General features: G+C 43.5%; 1 protein-coding gene across 1 annotated transcript in view; it reads left to right on the top strand.

Moving 5' to 3' along the window:
• ARHGAP15 (Rho GTPase activating protein 15) overlaps positions 1-22,290 on the top strand; it is a 730,617-nt gene that overhangs the window by 370,234 nt on the left and 338,093 nt on the right. Inside the window, exons 8-9 of the mRNA XM_066575178.1 lie at positions 14,168-14,266; positions 18,730-18,847. Of these exons, the coding sequence (XP_066431275.1) occupies positions 14,168-14,266; positions 18,730-18,847 (217 nt within the window). The remainder of the gene's footprint in view (positions 1-14,167; positions 14,267-18,729; positions 18,848-22,290) is intronic.

The raw sequence follows: 22,290 nt of genomic DNA on the forward strand, positions 1-22,290 counted from the left end.
TGAGAAATGCAAATCCCATCAATATTCGGTGTGATCGACCTTTACATCGGCATCAATTCTTCTTGGTACACTTGCACACAGTTTTTGAAGGCACTCGGCAGGGAGGTTGTTCCAGACACCTTGGAGAGCTGAGCCCTGATCTTCTGTGGATGTCGCTCACTCCAATCCTTCTGTCTCTTCATGTAACCCCAGGCAGACTGGATGATGTGAGATCAGGGCTCTGTGGGGTCAAATCAGCACTTCCAGGACTCCTTGTTCTTCTTTACACTGAAGATAGTTCTTAATGACATCGGCTGGATGTTGGGGGCTGTTCTCCTGCGGCAGAATAAACTTGGAGTCAGACACCTTTTTTGAAAAAAAAACAACAACTTTGTATCATTTGTTCCAAGCCCGTTTTACAAAGTACTGTCACACAAAGTATACTGGCCTAACGGGGGCCGAAGGGACAATGTTTGGCCATATACCGGTATCTATTGAATCTACCTGTGTCCAATTCCTGACATGTTTGCACAATATAGCAAGCAAATACAAACAAATGTCATTGTTTTTTTTTCTGTTACTTCTAAACAAGTTGCATTTATGTAACATTTTGTAAAAGGCTGAATTTTCGGAAGTTTGTAAAACATGTATAAGGAGTGATTTGATGTCAATTATAAGGTTTGTGAATCCCATAGAAATGAATGAAACATGTTGAAGTATGTGTTCTTTAATATGTTTTGCACATCATGTAAAAAAAAAAAAGCAAAGCACATTAGTGTGAGCCCCAACTAAGAAAACTGCGCTGTTACTGCTCAAACTTGTGGATGTTATGAAGAAGAGCCGCCTTGTTATTTTCCATCTCTTTTCTATTGTGACCATTTTCCAGTTCTTGAAATGTATCCATCAGTGTAAACAATTGATGTTTCATTTTGATTTTGGTTGCCATAGATACGTCCAGGTACCTATACATGTGCATACATTTACAGAATATACAAGTTATACTTTAGTGCAATGTTCCCCAAAGGAGGGTCCATGGGGTGGGACCAGGACAACTGTAGAATGTATTCATTTTGTATGGCTTTTTTCATAAAAACACTACATTTCTAGTTGTGTTTTTCTAGTCTTTTTTGCTGAAAAAAAAAAAAAATACCACGGCCATGTGTTAGTTGTAGGTTAATCAGAAAATATGCAACACGCTACATTCCTTTACGTCAGCGATGCTTTCTGCAAACACAGCACGCTGTAGCTTTTACATTTTTTTTTTCTGGTATTTTTGTATAGGATTCTCTTTAGGAAAAAGTCTGAAAAATGTATGAAAAAAAAATCTGTGATTATTAAAAAAAAAGCCTGTAAAAACAGAATTACTGGTTAAAAAAATTACTACCTTTTTATAACAAAAATTTTTAGGGTTACAAAATGCCACCAGAAAAGCCCAAGTCTGATGCGGATTTACTGGAAAAAAAAAAAGCACTATTCTTTTTTTTTTTTTTTTTTTAATATAAAAAAGTCTAAAAAGTAAAGCTTTATGTATATGGCAGCCTCAATTAGCATTGATCGACTGTCTCTAGCTGGTTTAAGGTTCCCCGGGCCAAAAGAGTAAAGCAGCAGTGGCCAGGACGAGACCTGCCAGGAGGACGCTGGGCAATGGAGGGGGTAAGCGGAGAGCAGCACAATAATCTGCTTCTTGACTCTCCCTCGTTGGCTCGTTGCTGAAGTCTATATGAGATTGATATTAAAATAGAAATACACTGTATTTTTTGTTTTTTTTCAATTAAAAATTTAATTAAAATTTTTTGACTCCGCTGTAAATTTCTAATTGTCCATAACCATAAAGACCAGAATAAAAAAAAAAAACGCTCCTGCAAACATTCATCCGGCTGCCTTCAAAGAACCAGAATGCGACGTGCAATAAAAAGAGGGCTTAAATTACAGTAACAAGACTTATGATGTTGGGCAGCTCTATTTACGTAAAAAAAAAAAAAAAAAAAAGTTTGCGCCCTTTTTAATTTTTTGGCGCCCTACATTCATTTTAATAAAAAATTAGAGATTACAAAAAAAAAAAAAATGCCTATTTTTGCCTCAAGTCGGACGTGTACTGAGAAGAGCTTTCAAAAGCAATTTAAGTAACGCAGATCATGATTGAAATCCGAGCTGACACTCCTGTGATGTCTCACATTCATGCGCATTTGCTTTCCTGATATTTATGTAGCTCGCCCAAGTACGGTCACACGGCGCCCCGGCTTCTAGAACATTTCAGTGCTCCGCTATTTGCTCTTGTTGTCAGTTATAGATCATTTACGTCTATGATCACAAATTGGTCAATCACAAGCTCAGACTCAAAAGCTAACAGCTTCCACTGAAGTCTTTCCCCAAGGGTGTTGAAATTTTCCTAGTACAAAGTGCAAATATGCTTTAGTGAACCGTTCCAAGGCTCATTTATCAGAGAAAACAGTAGAGTCAATATATAAAAGTAAGCTAAAGAAATCTAAACACTAAAGCAAAAAAAAAAAAAAAATAGTAAAAAGAAAAGGATTTAGCAGCCAAAATGCTACAGAAGCGGCTTTGACTGATACAAAGTGAATTACCATATGTAATTAAGAAGTGGAAGCTTTTAAACTGTAGAGAGCAGTAGCAGTCTTTAAAAGCTGCCTTACCAGCTTACAGCGAAGAAGGAGAGCGACACTTCAAATGTATGGGAAGAAATGACGCCAGTGCCTCCTGCTTCAATCCTTTAGATTTAATTGTCCCTGCTCACATTCGGTTTAACTCTTTTTATGCTTCGTTGATTAGTTTTACCCTCTCTCTGTTAAATGGAAAGGGTTAATATAAAATTAGTAATAGGGTATACGCATTTAAAGGGGAAAATAAAAGGGTTGTCTCATTCTAACTTGCCACTTGTCGGTTTTCAGATCTAAATCTGCCTACATTGTTTCAAACTCCGACCAAATGAACGCAGTTACTGTGTTGCTCACCCGCTGTCAAACATACCTGTAAAGTGAGGAGTGTTAGTCATCCCACGCCATATGTAAATTACATGCAGTGGGCGTGCTGGACTGTTCATGGTGGGCTATCCGGACCACACCATACTGTAACATACATATACAGAACAGTCTCCAACACCGGAGCGCTGTCCTGCATACTGTTAGAAACATGCGTTGGCCCTCGTCCGACATCAGAGCTACGCAGGGAAATCCTAATGTCGGATAAGGGCTGACACTGGATGAGAAAGGGTTAAGCCTGCATCATTTTTTTTTTCATTACGATCCCTGTAAACTTACAAATAAAAATGTTGTATTATTCTCACACTTGGTGTAATTTGAGGCCCGTGATCTCAAGCTGAAAAGACATTGGATGGTGCAACAAGCCAATGACCCAAAGCACACAAGCAAATTGACTTGGAATGACCAAGTCAGAGTTGTGACTTTGACCCTATGGAGATGCTGTGCATGTAAGGCATCCCAGAAATATTGATAAATTAAAAACAGATTTGCAGGGAGGAATGATCGAAAATTCCTCCTCAACATTATGCAAATATTATTTGCAGCTAAAGGAAAAGTTTGGTGAAGTGGGTGGCTTCTCAAGGGGATCTGCAAGTTATAAAATTCAAGGGTTCACTTAGTTTTTCTCCTTGCACAGTGGATGATCACTCTATGTGCTTAATAATATACATAATCAGTATAATTGTGTTTGTTAATAGATGCAATCAGACCGTGTGTTATTAGTGATCAATGCAGAAATCCAGGAAATTCCAAAGGGTTCACTTACTTTCTCTTGCAACTATGTGTCTGTCCCATGCTTAATTTTCTTAGTTTAGGTACTTCATTAATAAATATACTGATATCCCTTCTGTTCTCTGCCAGTATTTGTAGACCAAATTCCCATTCAAATGAATAAAAACTTGGCCTGCAATACCAAGCCTAGCCACTGCAATGGAAACAGAGCTATCTGCTTCTTCCAAAAATCGGCAAGGCTGTCACAGTGCAGAGGGATCAGCCCTATTCTCATCTGCACATGGAAAGACTAAAAGCAATGGGATGAAACTGAAAGGGAGGGGACGCAGATTAAATATTAGACAGTGAGGGGGATCAATGAGTGGAACAGGTTGCCACGGGAGGTAGTGAGTTCTCCTTCAATGGAAGTCTTCAAAAAAAGGCTGAACAGACATCTGTCTGGGATGATTTAGTGATCCTGCACTGAGCAGGGGGTTGGACCCGATGACCCCGGTGGTCCCTTCCAACTCTACCATCGTAGGATGCTATGATTCAGTTCAGTGTCAAGCGCACTAGCCTGACTAATAGCTGATTGGCAGGGTTTCCTACTGGGTGGACCCTTGCTAATGAAAGGATAGGCCATCAATAATATACAACCAGACAACCCCTTTAAGTTTTATTATGTGCCCATAAGGTTATATTTTACATGACATCACTATTTGATACAAAATAGCGCCTGCATAGATTGTGACCGCTATCGCCAACCAATCACAACCTAACTGCAATGGAATGTAATTCGTGGGTGCCCCTTCTCTCACTCTACGATGTTAGCAGTACGGAACAAAGAAACCAATAGACCGCTGTCGGCAGTAGCACCCAATGATACCCCGATGGACACATCACGGGGTCTGGTCAGAAAAAGACAACTGCAGCACCAACAATCTTTGCGCTTTTTCTATATTTTATAAAGTTGAACACAAACTATTTCGAAGCTCTGACTGTTCTTAAAGACAGATGCCAAGTAATGCGGCGGAGACGGTATGCCAAGAACAGAGACTCCGAGCCTGAACTCTGCATGTGAGTTTTCCGAATGTACGGTATTGCGTACGGTTAAGCGGTCTACTGGCACAAGCTGTTTCACAGTATAGGATGTTTGTGTATTAACATATTTTTCTTTGACGTGCCCGGTTTCCAGTATTATTACATTTCTGTTAATTTTAGCACTTAAAATATGGACTGACAGAGCGGTGATGTGACGGCGCAATTAGGAGCCAAATTGAAAAGATAAAAATAGCCTTGCACAGCTAATCTGCGAGGAGGAGAAGGCGCCCGTCTGCACGTACAAAAGGGTTTATGTATCGATAGATAACCGCGCTGCTCTTTGGAAGTCACTTCAAATCCTTTTGCATATCTGTGATTTCATTTTTCATTACTTTTATGATTATTACTATCATTATCACATTTTAGCCGTAAACGCTTAAGGGTTTATTTGCAAAAGAACAAAGTCGAGCGAACGCAAACGTGTTCCTACGGTGTATAAAGACGACCTGTCAGCACTTTTCCTAATGAACTAAATATAGGGAATGTAGAAAGAACCGTCCCCCGAGTTATAACTTACTTAGGGGGTCAGAATGGATAATCATTCAGAAATGCTTATTGAAGGTGTACTTACGGAGCTGTCGGTGTGGGGGGGTCTCTGCCCTGGTATGGTGGAATAATCGGTCACTGGACTGGTAAAGATGAACGTTTGCAGTGTTGAATGGGTGTATGTTGGGACCACCCTATGGGAGGTGGGCTGATATTTGCCCAAATAATCGCTGAAGTGAGTGATTATGGGTGACTATTAGCCCATGTACATATGGCCTCCGACAGGCAGTCACTCAGTAGTCATCAGTTGTTCTGATTCAGCTCAGTGAAATGCAATGACTACTGAACGGCTTCTTACTCCAGGGAATAGTCTGATTGTCATTAGGGAGTCGGGAAGGAATTTTTTTCCAAAAAGGGCTAATTGGCTTCTGCTCTTGGGGTTTTTTGCCTTCCTCTGGATCAACAACACAGGAGGATAGACAGGTTGGACTAGATGGACATTGTCTTCATTCGGCCTTACGAACTATGTTACTATGTTACTCATTGTGAAGAGGAGTTGCTCAATCTATCTACGACTCCTGTTTACAATGAATGGAGGCCGGCAGCCAGAAGCGATCCCAAGCCGCTCCACCTCCATTCTCTAATAGACTGTTGCTACTGTGTAAAAGCACGGGAATGATAGTCGTTGGGGCAGCTGCCGGATGCTTATGTGCCTGACAGTCCTACTGTGTAACCCTAATGCTAGACCAGCAGGCACATCTCGCAACAATGCAATGCTCAGCCTCCTGGGTCCATGGGGCTCACCGGTCTCACTCTTTGGACTCGAACACTTGACAGTCTCTTTAGCAGTTTCCGACATTCACTGTACGATGACTGGGAACCGGTGGGACAAAGTTAGGTCCACCGGGCTTTCCAAGCCTTCACCTCTGCTGCTGTGGGTCTAACAGAGGATTCAGCTCCATTGCAGGAAGACTTTCTTTCTAACTAAAGCTACAGACTGGTTCTCTCCGGCACTAGGCTGAGCAGTCAGTTGGTGAGTAAGCGGGCAGATGCCAAAGTAGTTTTTCCTCACAGAGTGGGTATAGTGTTTGTATCCTACCAGCTTCTGGCCTTGTCGTTACCCAAGAACACTCATGTGCAGAATTCACTTCTTCTCTGTGCCACACCAGAAACTATTGTCTCAATATTAGAGTGGCGCCGCTTGGCAACACTAGTACCGCTCTTCTGCCCTTTGTGGATTTGAAATCTCCATTGCAGAGCATGGATGAGATTGATCAACAGTAAAATCTCAACCACTATTCTGCTATCGTAAATGCGCGCAAATCCACTACCAAAAAATCCGAATGTGGTCATAAAATGTAACTGTTGTGTCAGTTTGAGCCTGACTGTGCATTCATCCACTCTGGTGGGTGTGTCAGCTGTTGTTGTACACCTGGGGGCAATTAGGGAGGGTTTTTAGTTCCCTCCTGCCTGGGTTCTGTGCTGGTTCATTTCAGTGCAGCCTCCTTCTACTGTGGGTAGAGGACATCTGTGGATCTGGTTTCAGTGGTTCTTCCAGCAGCTCTTCATATAAGTTCAGAGATTTATTCGTGGAGGTTTTGGTGGTTCCCATTTGTCATTTATCAGGGTTAGTGAGTGGCACAGGCATGAGGGTGGATGCGTCCTTATCAGGGCGGGCCATCCACTAGGCAGGTGTTGTCACCCTCTAGCTCTCCTTAGGGAGCGAAGTTTCCCTCCTTTCTTTGTGTTTTCCTCATACTTCAGGGGTTGCTGGTGGCGTGGTGTGAACACTGACCAGTGGGTGATTTGGTTTACAGTTATTCCACACTTAAAGCGGACATGACAGTAACAAAATGTATTATCTGGTATAAAATATATTATAGGTTCCATAAAACGGTGAGGCTGCTTTCAGACGGCGTGTTTTTGCTCTGTATTAGGTCCGTGTTGAAGGGGCTATAATATGGAGCTAATATTAATCTATAGGGCGAATCACATGGCTCTATTTTTTGCATATTTGCCCAATAGAGAAAATAAAAATGTGGAGGCATATACAGAAAAAAGTAGATGACGTACGGATGGAACGTCATCCAGGATACAGATCCGCATTACAAACGTGTCTGAAACCGACCCAATAAGATAAAGAATTGATTTATCAGGTTTTTCTATGTGGAATATGATCAGAATGCTAAAATAAAAATATGCTGGAAGTCATTTATTTCTACATTTGCACTGCAAAACTATTACCGTATATTAATTGCAGGCACCCACAGATAGCGCTAATAAGCTGACAAAAGTTGACAATTTCTCTTGCATAAACCAAGGCCTCATACAGCCTCATCATACAACCTCATCATACAGCCACGTCATGCAGTCACGTCATACAGTCACATTATACAGTCTCATCATACAACCTCATCATACAGCCACGTCATGCAGCCACGTCATGCAGCCACGTCATGCAGCCACGCCATACAGTCACATTATACAGTCTTGTCATACACCCACGTCATACAGCCACGTTACACAGCTTTGTCATGCAGCCATGTCATATAACCACGTCATATAGCTTCGTCATACAGTCACATTATACAGCCTTGTCATACAGGCTTGTCATACAGCCTCGTCATACAACCTGGTCATACAGCCACGTCATACAGCCTCGTCATACAGCCACATCATACGACCACGTCATACAGCCTCGCCATACAGCCTCGTCATACAGCCACGTCATACAGCCTCGTCATACAGCCTCGTCATACAGCCTCGTCATACAGCCTCGTCATACAGCCTCGTCATACAGCCTCGTCATACAGCCACGTCATGCAGCCACGTCATACAACCTGGTCATACAGCTTCGTCATACAGCCTCGTCATACAGCTATGTCATACAGCCACGTAATACAGCCACGCCATACAGCCTCACCATACAGCCTCGTCATACGACCACGTCATACAGCCATGTCATACAGCCTCGTCATACAGCCTCGTCATACAGCCTCGTCATACAGCCTCGTCATACAGCCTCGTCATACAGCCTCGCCATACAGCCTCGCCATACAGCCTCATCATACAGCCACGTCATGCAGCCTTGTCATACAACCTCGTCATACAGCCTCGTCATACAGCCACGTAATACAGCCACACCATACAGCCTCACCATACAGCCTCGTCATACAGCCTCGTCAAACAACCTTGTCACACAGCGATGTCATACAGCCTTGTCATACAACCTCGTCATACAGCCATGTCCTAAAGCAACGTCACACAACCTCATCATACAGCCACATCATACAGCCACATCATACAGCCTCGTCATACAGCTACGTCACACAGCTTTGTCATACAGCCACGTCATGCAGCCCCGTCATGCAGCCATGTCATACAGCCCCGTCATGCAGCCATGTCATACAGCCCCGTCATGCAGCCTCATCATGCAGCCACATCATGCAGCCACGTCATACAGCCTCGTCATACAGCCTCGTCATGCAGCCTCGTCATGCAGCCACGTCATGCAGCCACGTCATGCAGCCACGTCATACAGCCATGCCATACAGCCCCGTCATGCAGCCATGTCATACAGCCCCGTCATGCAGCCTCATCATGCAGCCACATCATGCAGCCACGTCATACAGCCACATCATACAGCCTCGTCATACAGCCTCGTCATGCAGCCTCGTCATACAGCCACGCCATACAGCCTCGTCATGCAGCCATGTCAATGGGAAAAGAAAAAAAGTCATTGGTCCTGAAACGCAGAAAACATGTGAAAAAGATGGTCCTTGAGGAGTGAAAGTGAACGTGGCTGAGCTGCAATACCACAGTTAGTCCATAAAAGAGGGTGCTTTTTAATTTAATTCAACCACCTTAAAGAGTTTGCCCCAAAAAATACAAAGTCAAAATGCTTTTTTTGTTGATTTCGTATCCCAAACAAATGCAATAAAAGTCATTAAAAAAAATTCCTATGTACCCCAAAATGGTACAAATAAAAATGTCACCCAAAAAACAAGAATCCACAGAACTCCGTCCATGCAGAAAGAAAAAAGTTATGACATTTTGAACGCAGCGATGCAAAAAAAAAGAAAATCCCCCAAAAAAGTTTTTATTTTGAAAAGGCCTAAAAAAATAGAGAGAGAATTTTGGCAGCGTAGTAGTTGTACAAACTCGCAGAAAACATGTATTGTGTCATTTATCCTGCATGATTAACGCTTTAAAGAAATGGCAGAATTGATGTTTTTTTCTCCCTCACCTACAAAAAAATGAAGAAAAGTTATTGAATGCATTGTATGCACCTAAAAAATTGTACTAATATAAACTACAGCTCGCCGCGCAAAAAACAAGCCTTCATACGGCCGTGTCGACGGAAAAACATAAAAATTATAGCTTTTGAAAAATGGAGATGAAACTCCCCAAAAATCATTGTGTCCTTAGGTCCAAAACAGGCCTTGTCACTAAGGGGTTAATGTCGGTGAAACATGATCATCTTCCATTTATACGTCCGTAATACGGATGAGCATCCTGCGCTGACCGTGGGTCTCGTACATGAACTCCAAACATTATAAGAATCTACGCTGCTCGGAGTTGGGGTCCGGAGACCTGCAGTCAGGGCAGGATGCTAGACTGTATTATGGATGATGATGCTCAGAGTTGGGGTCAGGAGACCTGCAGTCAGGGCAGGATGCTAGACCGTATTATGGATGATGATGCTCGGAGTTGGGGTCAGGAGACCTGCAGTCAGGGCTGGATGCTAGACCGTATTATGGATGATGATGCTCGGAGTTGGGGTCAGGAGACCTGCAGTCAGGGCAGGATGCTAGACCGTATTATGGATGATGATGCTCGGAGTTGGGGTCCGGAGACCTGCAGTCAGGGCAGGATGCTAGACCGTATTATGGATGATGATGCTCGGAGTCGGGGTCAGGAGACCTGCAGTCAGGGCAGGATGCTAGACCCTATTATGGATGATGATGCTCGGAGTTGGGGTCAGGAGACCTGCAGTCAGGGCAGGATGCTAGACCCTATTATGGATGATGATGCTCGGAGTTGGGGTCAGGAGACCTGCAGTCAGGGCTGGATGCTAGACCGTATTATGGATGATGATGCTCAGAGTTGGGGTCAGGAGACCTGCAGTCAGGGCAGGATGCTAGACCGTATTATGGATGATGATGCTCAGAGTTGGGGTCAGGAGACCTGCAGTCAGGGCAGGATGCTAGACCGTATTATGGATGATGATGCTCGGAGTTGGGGTCAGGAGACCTGCATTCAGGGCAGGATGCTAGACCGTATTATGGATGATGATGCTCGGAGTTGGGGTCAGGAGACCTGCATTCAGGGCAGGATGCTAGACCCTATTATGGATGATGATGCTCGGAGTTGGGGTCAGGAGACCTGCAGTCAGGGCAGGATGCTAGACCATATTATGGATGATGATGCTCAGAGTTGGGGTCAGGAGACCTGCAGTCAGGGCTGGATACTAGACCGTATTATGGATGATGATGCTCGGAGTTGGGGTCAGGAGACCTGCAGTCAGGGCAGGATGCTAGACCCTATTATGCATGATGATGCTCGGAGTTGGGGTCAGGAGACCTGCAGTCAGGGCAGGATGCTAGACCCTATTATGGATGATGATGCTCGGAGTTGGGGTCAGGAGACCTGCAGTCAGGGCAGGATGCTAGACTGCATTATGGATGATGATGCTCCGAGTTGGGGTCAGGAGACCTGCAGTCAGGGCAGGATGCTAGACCCTATTATGGATGATGATGCTCGGAGTTGGGGTCAGGAGATCTGCAGTCAGGGCAGGATGCTAGACCGTATTATGGATGATGATGCTCAGAGTTGGGGTCAGGAGACCTGCAGTCAGGGCTGGATACTAGACCGTATTATGGATGATGATGCTCGGAGTTGGGGTCAGGAGACCTGCAGTCAGGGCAGGATGCTAGACCCTATTATGCATGATGATGCTCGGAGTTGGGGCAGGAGACCTGCAGTCAGGGCAGGATGCTAGACCGTATTATGGATGATGATGCTCGGAGTTGGGGTCAGGAGACCTGCAGTCAGGGCAGGATGCTAGACCCTATTATGGATGATGATGCTCAGAGTTGGGGTTCGGAGACCTGCAGTCAGGGCAAGATGCTAGACCCTATTATGGATGATGATGCTTGGAGTTGGGGTCAGGAGACCTGCAGTCAGGGCAGGATGCTAGACCGTATTATGGATGATGATGCTCGGAGTTGGAGTCAGGAGACCTGCAGTCAGGGCAGGATGCTAGACCGTATTATGGATGATGATGCTCGGAGTTAGGGTCAGGAGACCTGCAGTCAGGGCTAGATGCTAGACCGTATTATGGATGATGATGCTCGGAGTTGGGGTCAGGAGACCTGCAATCAGGGCAGGATGCTAGACCCTATTATGGATGATGATGCTCGGAGTCGGGGTCAGGAGATCTGCAGTCAGGGCAGGATGCTAGACCCTATTATGGATGATGATGCTCGGAGTTGGGGTCAGGAGACCTGCAGTCAGGGCTGGATGCTAGACTGTATTATGGATGATGATGCTCGGAGTTGGGGTCAGGAGATCTGTGGTCAGGCTGGGGCACTCGTCAGTATTACGGAGACATAAATCAGGACAGGATATATTCATCTGTCAGTGGCCTACGAGAACCAGTCAGGTCCCTGGAGTAGTCCTGGCTGCGGGCTGCACAGTATAGTGACCAATGTGTTGATTTCGGTCTGATCAGTGCAGGAGTTCTGTAACACATTTAGAAGCCTGCAGAGATGAGTGCAATGAGGTTCTCTCCTCCCTTCTCCACCCCTCGCTGCTGATTGACAGGTCTCTCCTTATGCACAGTACCACAGAGAGCTGTCAATCAGCGGCAGGGGATGGGGGAGCAGTAAATATATGAATACTAATGAGCCATTTCAGACTCATCTCTGCCCTGCTCTGCAAACTTACAAATGTAAGCATTACAGAATGGCACTGATTGATATAAGTAATGGGCTGCTGAAATCAGCATGACTGTCACTATACTGTGCTGCCCACCGCCAGTGATAGGAACTTGAACCTTTAAAGCAGCCCTTTTGTCCCAAACAAAATTTGTTCAAGGACCATTGGGGGGGGGGGGGGGGGGGTTATGCTACCCACTGACATCCTTTCTCCCTGGGCTCCTGCCAATATGCCTCTTTTTTGGGTGACTCTTCCATCTTCCGATACGGCAGCGGCAATTCTTAGACTACCAGGTAGACACCGGGCCCCAAATTATAGATATTTTTCCCCTTTTTCATATTTATTTTTCCGTGGATGGAGCTGTATGAGGGCTTGGTGTTTGTGTGGTGAGCTGTAGCTGAGCTTCTTTTTTGCTTTTTTTTATTAATAGCATTTGCCGATATAAAGTGTATTCAGTTTATTGTATGGGTCTTTACAGATGCGACAATACCAAATGTGTTACTTTTCAAATATTTTTTTTTTACCTAAAAAGGGTAAATATGCCCATAAAGATAATTGCTTTAAATGTTTGTTTTTTTTGAATATTTTAATTAAAAAAAAAAATTTGGTCCCTGTAGGGGACTTGAACCTGCAATCTCATGATCGCTCAGATAATACACTGCAGTGGTGCCATCAACAGTGAGAACAGTGATCCCAGCTGTTGGACTGGGAGGCCGACTGCCAGTCACAGCTGGCTCCCACTGCGGGTGGCACAGGCTCAGCTTCTCAGACCATGCCATCCATATGACATAATCAAACGTCATTTCGCGAGAACCCCTTATCCTCCAGGACATATATGCACAGTTGAGTCACATTATAACCAAATCTTACTTTCAGCATTGGCAGCGTGTAGCCTCTTACAGAAGTCATGGACTGGCTCGGTGGGTATATAAGGTGTGTGATGGGCTGTCTGCTCACATATCACTGGTTGTCATGCTTCAAAGGGGAGATTTAAGTTGCAAAAAGAGATGATTGTTGGCTTTGGGCGAAGGGCGGTGCTATTTCTCAAACAGCGCGGTTTGTGAACAGTTCCCATGCTGCTGTGATAAACGATTGCCTGTTTATTGTGAATGGAGGTCGGTGGCCGGAACGATCCCTGCAGGCTCCGCCTCTATTAAGTTATGATCGTTCCTGTGTAAAAGCCTAGGAACTATTATGGCAGCAACAACCTGTTGGGCATCTGCGCCCGACAGGCCGCCCAGGGGTAGAAGGGTGCTCACTCTAAAAGTTACCTGGTGGTCATAATAATGTGACTTGACTGTATATGTCCGGTGGTGGGAAGGGGTTAAAGAGAATCTATCGGGTCCCTAAAGCTGCACTGGCTGTGAGCAGCACATAAAAGTGCCAGTGAGCAGATTTCAGTCCTCTGTCACTTATATCTATTGGTGCAGAACCTTTGTAAAACTTACACTTTTTGTAAGTTTGCAAAGCATGGCAGGGATAAGTCTGAGGTGGCTCATTAATATTCAGACATTCACTGTTTACCCCGCCCCCTGCTGCTGATTGACAGGTTGCTCACTGATATAAATTCTTTGTAATCAGAGGTGACCTATAATTTCTGCTCTAATTTCTGGCTATTGTGAGAATTTAAGATGTCCTATAGGTTTGCTCTGGGAAAATAAAGTGGCGGAGTACCGGTTCTGGACTTGGATGCCAGATGAAATTAATCTTACTGTATTATGTAATTGTTTTAGATCTCGTTCCCATTTCTTTTGTACTTTCACATCTAATTTACACAGTTTCCACCCTCAATTTAGTACCATGACTGTAAAAGAATTGCATTGATTTTCAAAGTGAAGGCTCCTTGTGCTTGTTAGTTTGGAGGGGAAGGAATTCCCGAGGAGCGGGCATGTTTGGTCTGAATAAATAATCTTTCGTCAGTCCACTTGCTTACAATAAAATTCTCTCTTCAGATCACAACAGAATCAGGAAATGAGTTCCTTCTCCAGTCGGACGCAGACATTACGGTGCAAGAATGGTTCTGGGCGATCCGAAACACAATTGACAGCTTGGTATGTATTACTTTGTTACCTTTTCAGGAAAAAAAAAGTTTCCAGAAGTGCGGCGTGCGTATAGGGTTTAGTGAACAGATGAAATGACAGACATGCAGACAAAAACAAACAGCACAAGCCGACAATAATGAAATAATTAGGGCTTGATTATTTGGAGTATTAGGAATTTGCTTGGACGTCCTGGGAAGGCTGCGTTCTGTAGGTGACAGCTTGGCGACATTTGTAGCACAGAGAAACTTCTGTTCCTCGATGTGTATGCAATGAGTTAAAGAACAGAGGTGTAGAGGTTGGCAAAGCCCTATGAAATGCCTTTTTGGGGGGGAAATATTTAGCTAAAAGATGAAGGGCTTTAAAAGGTTGCTCTACAATTGACTATCAGATATCCACAGGATAGGTGATAATGGTGTTATGTCATTCAAACTGGCGAAACTCCAGTGGAACTCGGAAACAACGGACATAACTACCTCACAGCACTCACCTGCATACCTGCACACAAAGCCAGATGGAATAACTATAGAATGTATGAGGTATTAGCTTGTATTTTGGCCAAAATACTTAAGCCCGCGAGCCCACTTCAAGGGTCCTCGTCTTGCAGGTCCCTACTCTAATAAGACAACTTCCACATAAAACCTGCCTGCATGCGGGGCAATTCTCAAGACAGGGACGACCCTGGGCTGGAACCTAGGGAGCTACCTAGACCAAGATGACAAACGAAACACAGCAGAACTGAACGCAGCTCACACCAATACGCCAGGGATTTGCATGCAACACAGAACACCATGCACCCTGAACAGGACTGTTCACACCACACATCTGACACATGTACAGGCATGCAGGAACATGACACTGTTCACACCTAAACACACTGAACATGCCTGCTCACACCTCATATCTGGCCACTTGCACAGACACGCAAGAACATGACACGCCCCGGTAGATTTAAAATCCCTAACAGAGACTCCTAACAGACTTTTATTAACTATCTTTAGGATGGGTGATAAAAGTCAGCCATGGAACAACCCAGTTTATGGCCCTTGCATATGGGCAATAATTGTCCTGTGTTAATAGGGCAGCAATCATCTGATAAATAAGCAAATGTACTTGGGGTGGAGGGGGCAGCAATTAGTAGTCAGTGGTACTATATTGGAGAAGAAAAGCTCTGGCCCCAGCCCGTTGCCTGCCTATCATGTGACCGATAGACTGTACCCCAATGCTGCGCTGCCCAGGAGTAGTAACCATTTTAGAGATTTTCTTCTTCAATAAACTCATCACTACAACCCCCACAAAAAAATCCGGGTGGAGGACAAATGATTATGGGAACAAACATTTGTCCCCCTTATTGACCAGTGCAAGATTCCAATTATCATAAATGATCTCAGTGATTGCCGCTCATTTAACACTAATATTGACTCAGTTAAAAGGTCCCATCTTCTGTCAGGCGCGTGCACAGAAGGGCTCGCGTCCCGGGAGACTTAAAATCCCTCTGCTCCCAGCCAGCATGTGCAGCCTGGAGCAGAGAGATATGCCCGAGGACCGCTATATGCAGTTACCGATCACATGATCACTGTTATCCAATAGATAACAGCGATCATGTAAAGTAAAAAAAAAAAAGTTTAAAAAAGAAAAAGTTTAAGTTTCATCTCCCCTCACTGATAATATCCATGGGAGAGGATGAAATTATGTACCTAAGGATTTTTCCGTGGACCTTACCCCGGCTTCTGCGCACACACCTGTCACCAAAGTGGTGGACGCATGCGCATAAGCCATGGATTGCCCAGGTAATTTAAAATCTCCCTGCTCCTGGCTACTAAACGTATGCCGAGAGCCTGGAGATTTCACAGGGTGCCTCAGAACACGGTCCCTGGTCATGTGATTGCGGCTATCTGATGGATAACAGCAATCACATAAAAGTAAAAAAAAAGTTAAAATTTCACCTCCCGTCCCGGATCCGATCCATGAGAGGAGGTGAAATTACTTACCTAAGGCCTCTGGCGATGTCCCCCAATGGGATCTTTATCTGCGGACCTTTCCCCAACTTCGGCGCACGCACCCGTTGGCGAAGTGGTGGACACAAACGCAGAAGCTGGGAAGGGTCCGGGAAATTTAAAATCTCCTTGCTCTTGGCTAGTACAGGTAGCGGAAGGCCTGGAGCGGTGACTGAGGGCCGCAGTAAGCGGTTTCCGGTCACTTGATTACCGTTATCCAATGGATAATGGTGATCACATAAAAGTTAAAAAACAGTGACACTTCAATGCTCCTTTCGGTTTGGACCCCGTTATGCCAACAGACATAGGATTAAGGCCCTAATGGGTATGTTTGTGAACAACAGGGGGATCCATTTTGGGGCTCAAGTCTTCATACAGATGTGTGCTGTACAAAAAAATCTGTTTTTAAAATGATATAATTGCCAAAAAACTAAAAATCATATTTTTTTCCTTCTGCTTTGCTTGGATTCATTCAAAAACTGTGGGATCAAAATACGCAGTACAACCCTAGATGAATTCGTTAAGGGGTCTAGTTTCCAAAATGGGGTTTTTATAGTTTTGGCCGCTCAAGGGCTCTACAAACGTGCAATCACCTTCAAGCAAAATTTCTGTTCTGAAAGCCACCGCCTGATCCAGTTTGGGCCCCGTTGTGCATCCAGACATAAGATTAGGGCCACAATGGGTACGTTTCTGAGCACAGGACAAACAGGGGGATCCATTTTAGGATGTAAATCCTCATTTTCATGGACACTATAGAAAAGAAATGTCTTTAAAATTATATATTTGCAAAAATATTAAAATTCCCTTTTTCTCCTCTAAATTGCATTAACTCCTGAAAAACACTATGTGGTAAAAATCCTCCTGACCCCCTCAGTGAATACATTAAGGGGTGTAGTTTATAACATGTAGTCATTTGTGGGGGTATTTATCATTCTGACACCTAGGAGCCTTTGTAATCTTGGCTTGGTGCAGGAAAACAAAGTGCTCCTCAAAATGCTAATAATTAATGTTAAATTAAATTCTCCTAAATGGTTAAAAAACAACAAAGTTTTTCAAATGTGCATCCAGAATAAAGTAAACGGATGGAAATATATATTTTAGCAAAAATTTGTACGGTATGTTTGCACATATTTGAGATATTCCAGTTGAAAATGTGAAAAAAATAACTTTTTTTTTCCAAATTTTCCCAATTTTGGCACTTTTAATACATATACAGGAATTGTATTTGTCTATTTTTACCACCTAAATGAAGTACAACATGTGGTGAAAAAACAATGTCAGAATCACAGTTATTCTATGTTAAAGGGTCACATGTCAGATTTCCAAAATTTGGCTTTGTTACTAAAGGGTTGAGGTACAAAACAGCCCGATCCTTTAGGGGTTAATGGGCTTGTCCAACCTCTGTCAATATGTTAGGTAATATTTATTTCATAGATCTTCACGATCACTTCACCTTCGAGAAATTGTCCCAGAAAAAGCAGATGGACATTTTGTAAATGTGTCCATCTATGTTCTGTAATAAAATGATTCCATTAGTCGCCCTCAATGCTCCTGATGCACAGGGGTGGGGTGGGGGAGGGGCACTCTTTGGGCATACTGCCTATGGTGACAGACCACACAGCCTCTATGGGGCCTGAGGCAAAGGGGTCCAAAGTTGTATGACTGCCCCACCTCACACCCACCTGAATACAAGCAAAGCCAGCAAGCCTCCTATCAAGCAGCGCAGCCCATCGGTGAGAGCGGACCGAGGACTCCGTTTTCAGCCTCTATGTCTCCTCCGCACTTTTTATCAGCTAGTTTCTAATCACAACAAATATAAACTTTGTTGTGCTCAAGAATTAGTTGACAAGAAAGTGCAGGAGAGGAGAGAGCAGCGGGAAACTAGGCCAGAAGTGCACCGAGGATCTCCTACAGGGACTCAGTCTGCAGTTTCTATATAACTGATATGTAGAAGCTGCAGAAGACAAACACTGCAACTTTTTCTATTAAAGTTAAATGCAAAATCGCTATCAGCTCAAAGTGCATGTATTTAAGTGAAACAAGGAATGGTTGCCACTAACTGCCACTTCTGTAAAGACACGCTGTCACCATGTTTTTGCAGCCCTCTCTGAGGGCAGTGCAAGGTAATGACATTCACTCTACCTACACTGATATGTCTGCTGTGTGGATATGTGCTGTAGTTTGGGAGAAACGTGGCTTTTTTAGTAGCAGCATATGCATAGAGGACTACCTAAAGTAGTCCTGAATATTCATGAGCTGCAGGCTAGTTACACTCACCCCGCCTTCCAGCTAGTGATTGACAGCAATCTGCTTATTACTGTATAGCATAGAGAGAGCTGCCAATCATTGGCTGGAGGGCTGGGTGGGTGTGGCTAAGGACTACTTCTGTGTTACCTTATGGTGCCCTCAGTAAGAGCTGCTAAAACATGGTGACAGGGTCTCTCTGAGGTCTAAAAACTTTTTGAATGTATCTTCCAGGGAACAGCGCAGCCCTTTTTGGCCCTGGGTGTGAATGTCCGGAAGTCTGCCAGCACGGAAATCTTACATCACGGGTTTGAATTGAAAGAAAAGAAAAATGAGCAAAGGAAATCACTGGGTGTGTATTGTGCACTAGTTGCTACTTCACTGGGTGTGTATTGTGCACTAGTTACTACTTCACTGGGTGTGTATTGTGCACTAGTTACTACTTCACTGGGTGTGTATTGTGCACTAGTTGCTACTTCACTGGGTGTGTATTGTGCACTAGTTGCTACTTCACTGGGTGTGTATTGTGCACTAGTTACTACTTCACTGGGTGTGTATTGTGCACTAGTTACTACTTCACTGGGTGTGTATTGTGCACTAGTTACTACTTCACTGGGTGTGTATTGTACACTAGTTACTGCTTCACTGGGTGTGTATTGTGCACTAGTTACTACTTCACTGGGTGTGTATTGTACACTAGTTACTACTTCACTGGGTGTTTATTGTACACTAGTTACTACTTCACTGGGTGTTTATTGTACACTAGTTACTACTTCACTGGGTGTGTATTGTACACTAGTTACTACTTCACTGGGTGTTTATTGTACACTAGTTACTACTTCACTGGGTGTTTATTGTACACTAGTTACTACTTCACTGGGTGTTTATTGTACACTAGTTACTACTTCACTGGGTGTTTATTGTACACTAGTTACTACTTCACTGGGTGTGTATTGTACACTAGTTACTACTTCACTGGGTGTGTATTGTACACTAGTTACTACTTCACTGGGTGTGTATTGTACACTAGTTACTGCTTCACTGGGTGTGTATTGTACACTAGTTACTACTTCACTGGGTGTGTATTGTACACTAGTTACTACTTCACTGGGTGTGTATTGTACACTAGTTACTACTTCACTGGGTGTGTATTGTACACTAGTTACTGCTTCACTGGGTGTGTATTGTGCACTAGTTTCTACTTCACTGGGTGTTTATTGTACACTAATTACTACTTCACTGGGTGTGTATTGTATACTAATTACTACTTCACTGGGTGTGTATTGTATACTAATTACTACTTCACTGGGTGTGTATTGTACACTAGTTACTACTTCACTGGGGGTGTATTGTACACTAGTTACTGCTTCACTGGGTGTGTATTGTACACTAGTTACTACTTTACTGGGTGTGTATTGTACACTAGTTACTACTTCACTGGGTGTGTATTGTACACTAGTTACTACTTCACTGGGTGTTTATTGTACACTAGTTACTACTTCACTGGGTGTGTATTGTGCACTAGTTACTACTTCACTGGGTGTGTATTGTGCACTAGTTACTACTTCACTGGGTGTGTATTGTGCACTAGTTACTACTTCACTGGGTGTGTATTGTGCACTAGTTACTACTTCACTGGGTGTGTATTGTGCACTAGTTACTACTTCACTGGGTGTGTATTGTGCACTAGTTACTACTTCACTGGGTGTGTATTGTGCACTAGTTACTACTTCACTGGGTGTGTATTGTGCACTAGTTACTACTTCACTGGGTGTGTATTGTGCACTAGTTACTACTTCACTGGGTGTGTATTGTGCACTAGTTACTACTTCACTGGGTGTGTATTGTGCACTAGTTGCTACTTCACTGGGTGTGTATTGTGCACTAGTTACTACTTCACTGGGTGTGTATTGTGCACTAGTTGCTACTTCACTGGGTGTGTATTGTGCACTAGTTACTACTTCACTGGGTGTGTATTGTGCACTAGTTACTACTTCACTGGGTGTGTATTGTGCACTAGTTACTACTTCACTGGGTGTGTATTGTGCACTAGTTACTACTTCACTGGGTGTGTATTGTGCACTAGTTACTACTTCACTGGGTGTGTATTGTGCACTAGTTACTACTTCACTGGGTGTGTATTGTGCACTAGTTACTACTTCACTGGGTGTGTATTGTGAACTAGTTACTACTTCACTGGGTGAGTATTGTACACTAGTCACTGCTTTTATCATTGGGGTCCCCGCTACAACTGTCCACCACCTTTGTATATCACAAAACAGTTTACATGCTGTGCATCGCAGTTTCTATGGGGCCGACAGCTGCTGTCTGACTCTCTACTGTTTGTACGGACGAAAACAAAAATCGGCATATCCAGAAGACACACAAATGTGAGGAGAGGAGTCAAGTCAGTGGAGAAGCGTAGTGTATAATATTATATTTGGAACTTAAAGGGCCTGTCTAACTTTAAACTTCTGATGGCCATCAGTAGTAGATCGGCAGGAGTCCACTACCTGGGACCACAGTGACATGAATAGGATCTTTGGCTGTAATACCAAACTTGGCCACTGCAGTGGGAACAGAGCTGTTTGCTTCCTGCACACATCAGCTCCATGCTTCAGCACACCAACTGGGCAAACAGTTGATCGGTGGGGAACCCTGGCAAAGACCCCCATTGATCTTTTTTTATGGTCTACATAGAGATAGACCATTAAAAGTTTAGCGGCGATGCGGCTATGAGGGTGCAGCTGATTCCACCCATCAGAGAACAGTACTGGTCCCCTTTAAACTCTTAGTGACATTTTGGACCTAAGGACGCAACAAAATTTTGCGGATTTTCATCTCCACTTTTCAAAAGCCATAACTTTATTATTCTTTCGCCGACATATCTGCGGGTCTTTTCCGAGCGATAGTTTTTATTGGTGCCACTTTTTGAGTGCACGTAATGTATTGTATAACTTTTATTTCTTTTTTGGAGGGCAGGGAGTAAAAACACATCAGTTCCGCCATTGCTCTTTATTTCAGCATTAATCATGTGGATCGATACGACTTCGACAATAGAAAAATTATACTTTTTCCGGTTTTTCCAATTGTGCACAAAAAAAACCTTTCTTTTGGAAAATATTTAGTATTTTTGCATTCTTCTATTTGAACTTCTATAGCTTTTTGATTTTCTCCATGGCCGGCGCTCTGTGAGGGCTTGTTATTTGCACTATGGGCTGTAGTTTTCATTGGTACCATTTTGGGGTTCAGATTTTTTTAAATTAATATTTATTATATTTTTTTGGTGGTAAATTGAATTAAAAAAAAACACTTTGCCTAAATTTTTTTGCTCCTTTTTTATGTCGTTTGCCATGCAGGATAAAAAGTTTATTTAACAAAGAGTTGAAAGTATGCATAAAAGATTTTTTAAACTATTTTTTTACCGCTTTTTTATTTTTACTTATTTATTTTTATACTTTTTTTTATGTCGCTTTTGGGAACTTGAACCTGTGATGCTATGATCGCATTGGTAATATATATCAGTAATTCTGTACTGCAATGCATTATGTCTTCTCATAGCGATCACAAGCCATGTCAGACCTTAAAGCCATTGTTTGGCATCCAGCTGCCATGAAAACCCATTGGCCTTTCCTGACCCTAAAGCCCTCCGTGAACCCTTTACATTCCTCAACATAGATTTCAGTATGTAAACAGCGGGGATCAATGTTGTCACTGATCCCCAATGTTGCAGCAGGAGTCCGGCTGCCAGTCATAGCCAGTTCCTGCAGTGGGTGGTGCATGTTCAGCTTCTGA

The sequence above is a fragment of the Eleutherodactylus coqui genome, chromosome 8 (genome assembly GCF_035609145.1).
Source record: "Eleutherodactylus coqui strain aEleCoq1 chromosome 8, aEleCoq1.hap1, whole genome shotgun sequence".
NCBI classification, from domain to species: Eukaryota; Metazoa; Chordata; class Amphibia; order Anura; family Eleutherodactylidae; genus Eleutherodactylus; species Eleutherodactylus coqui.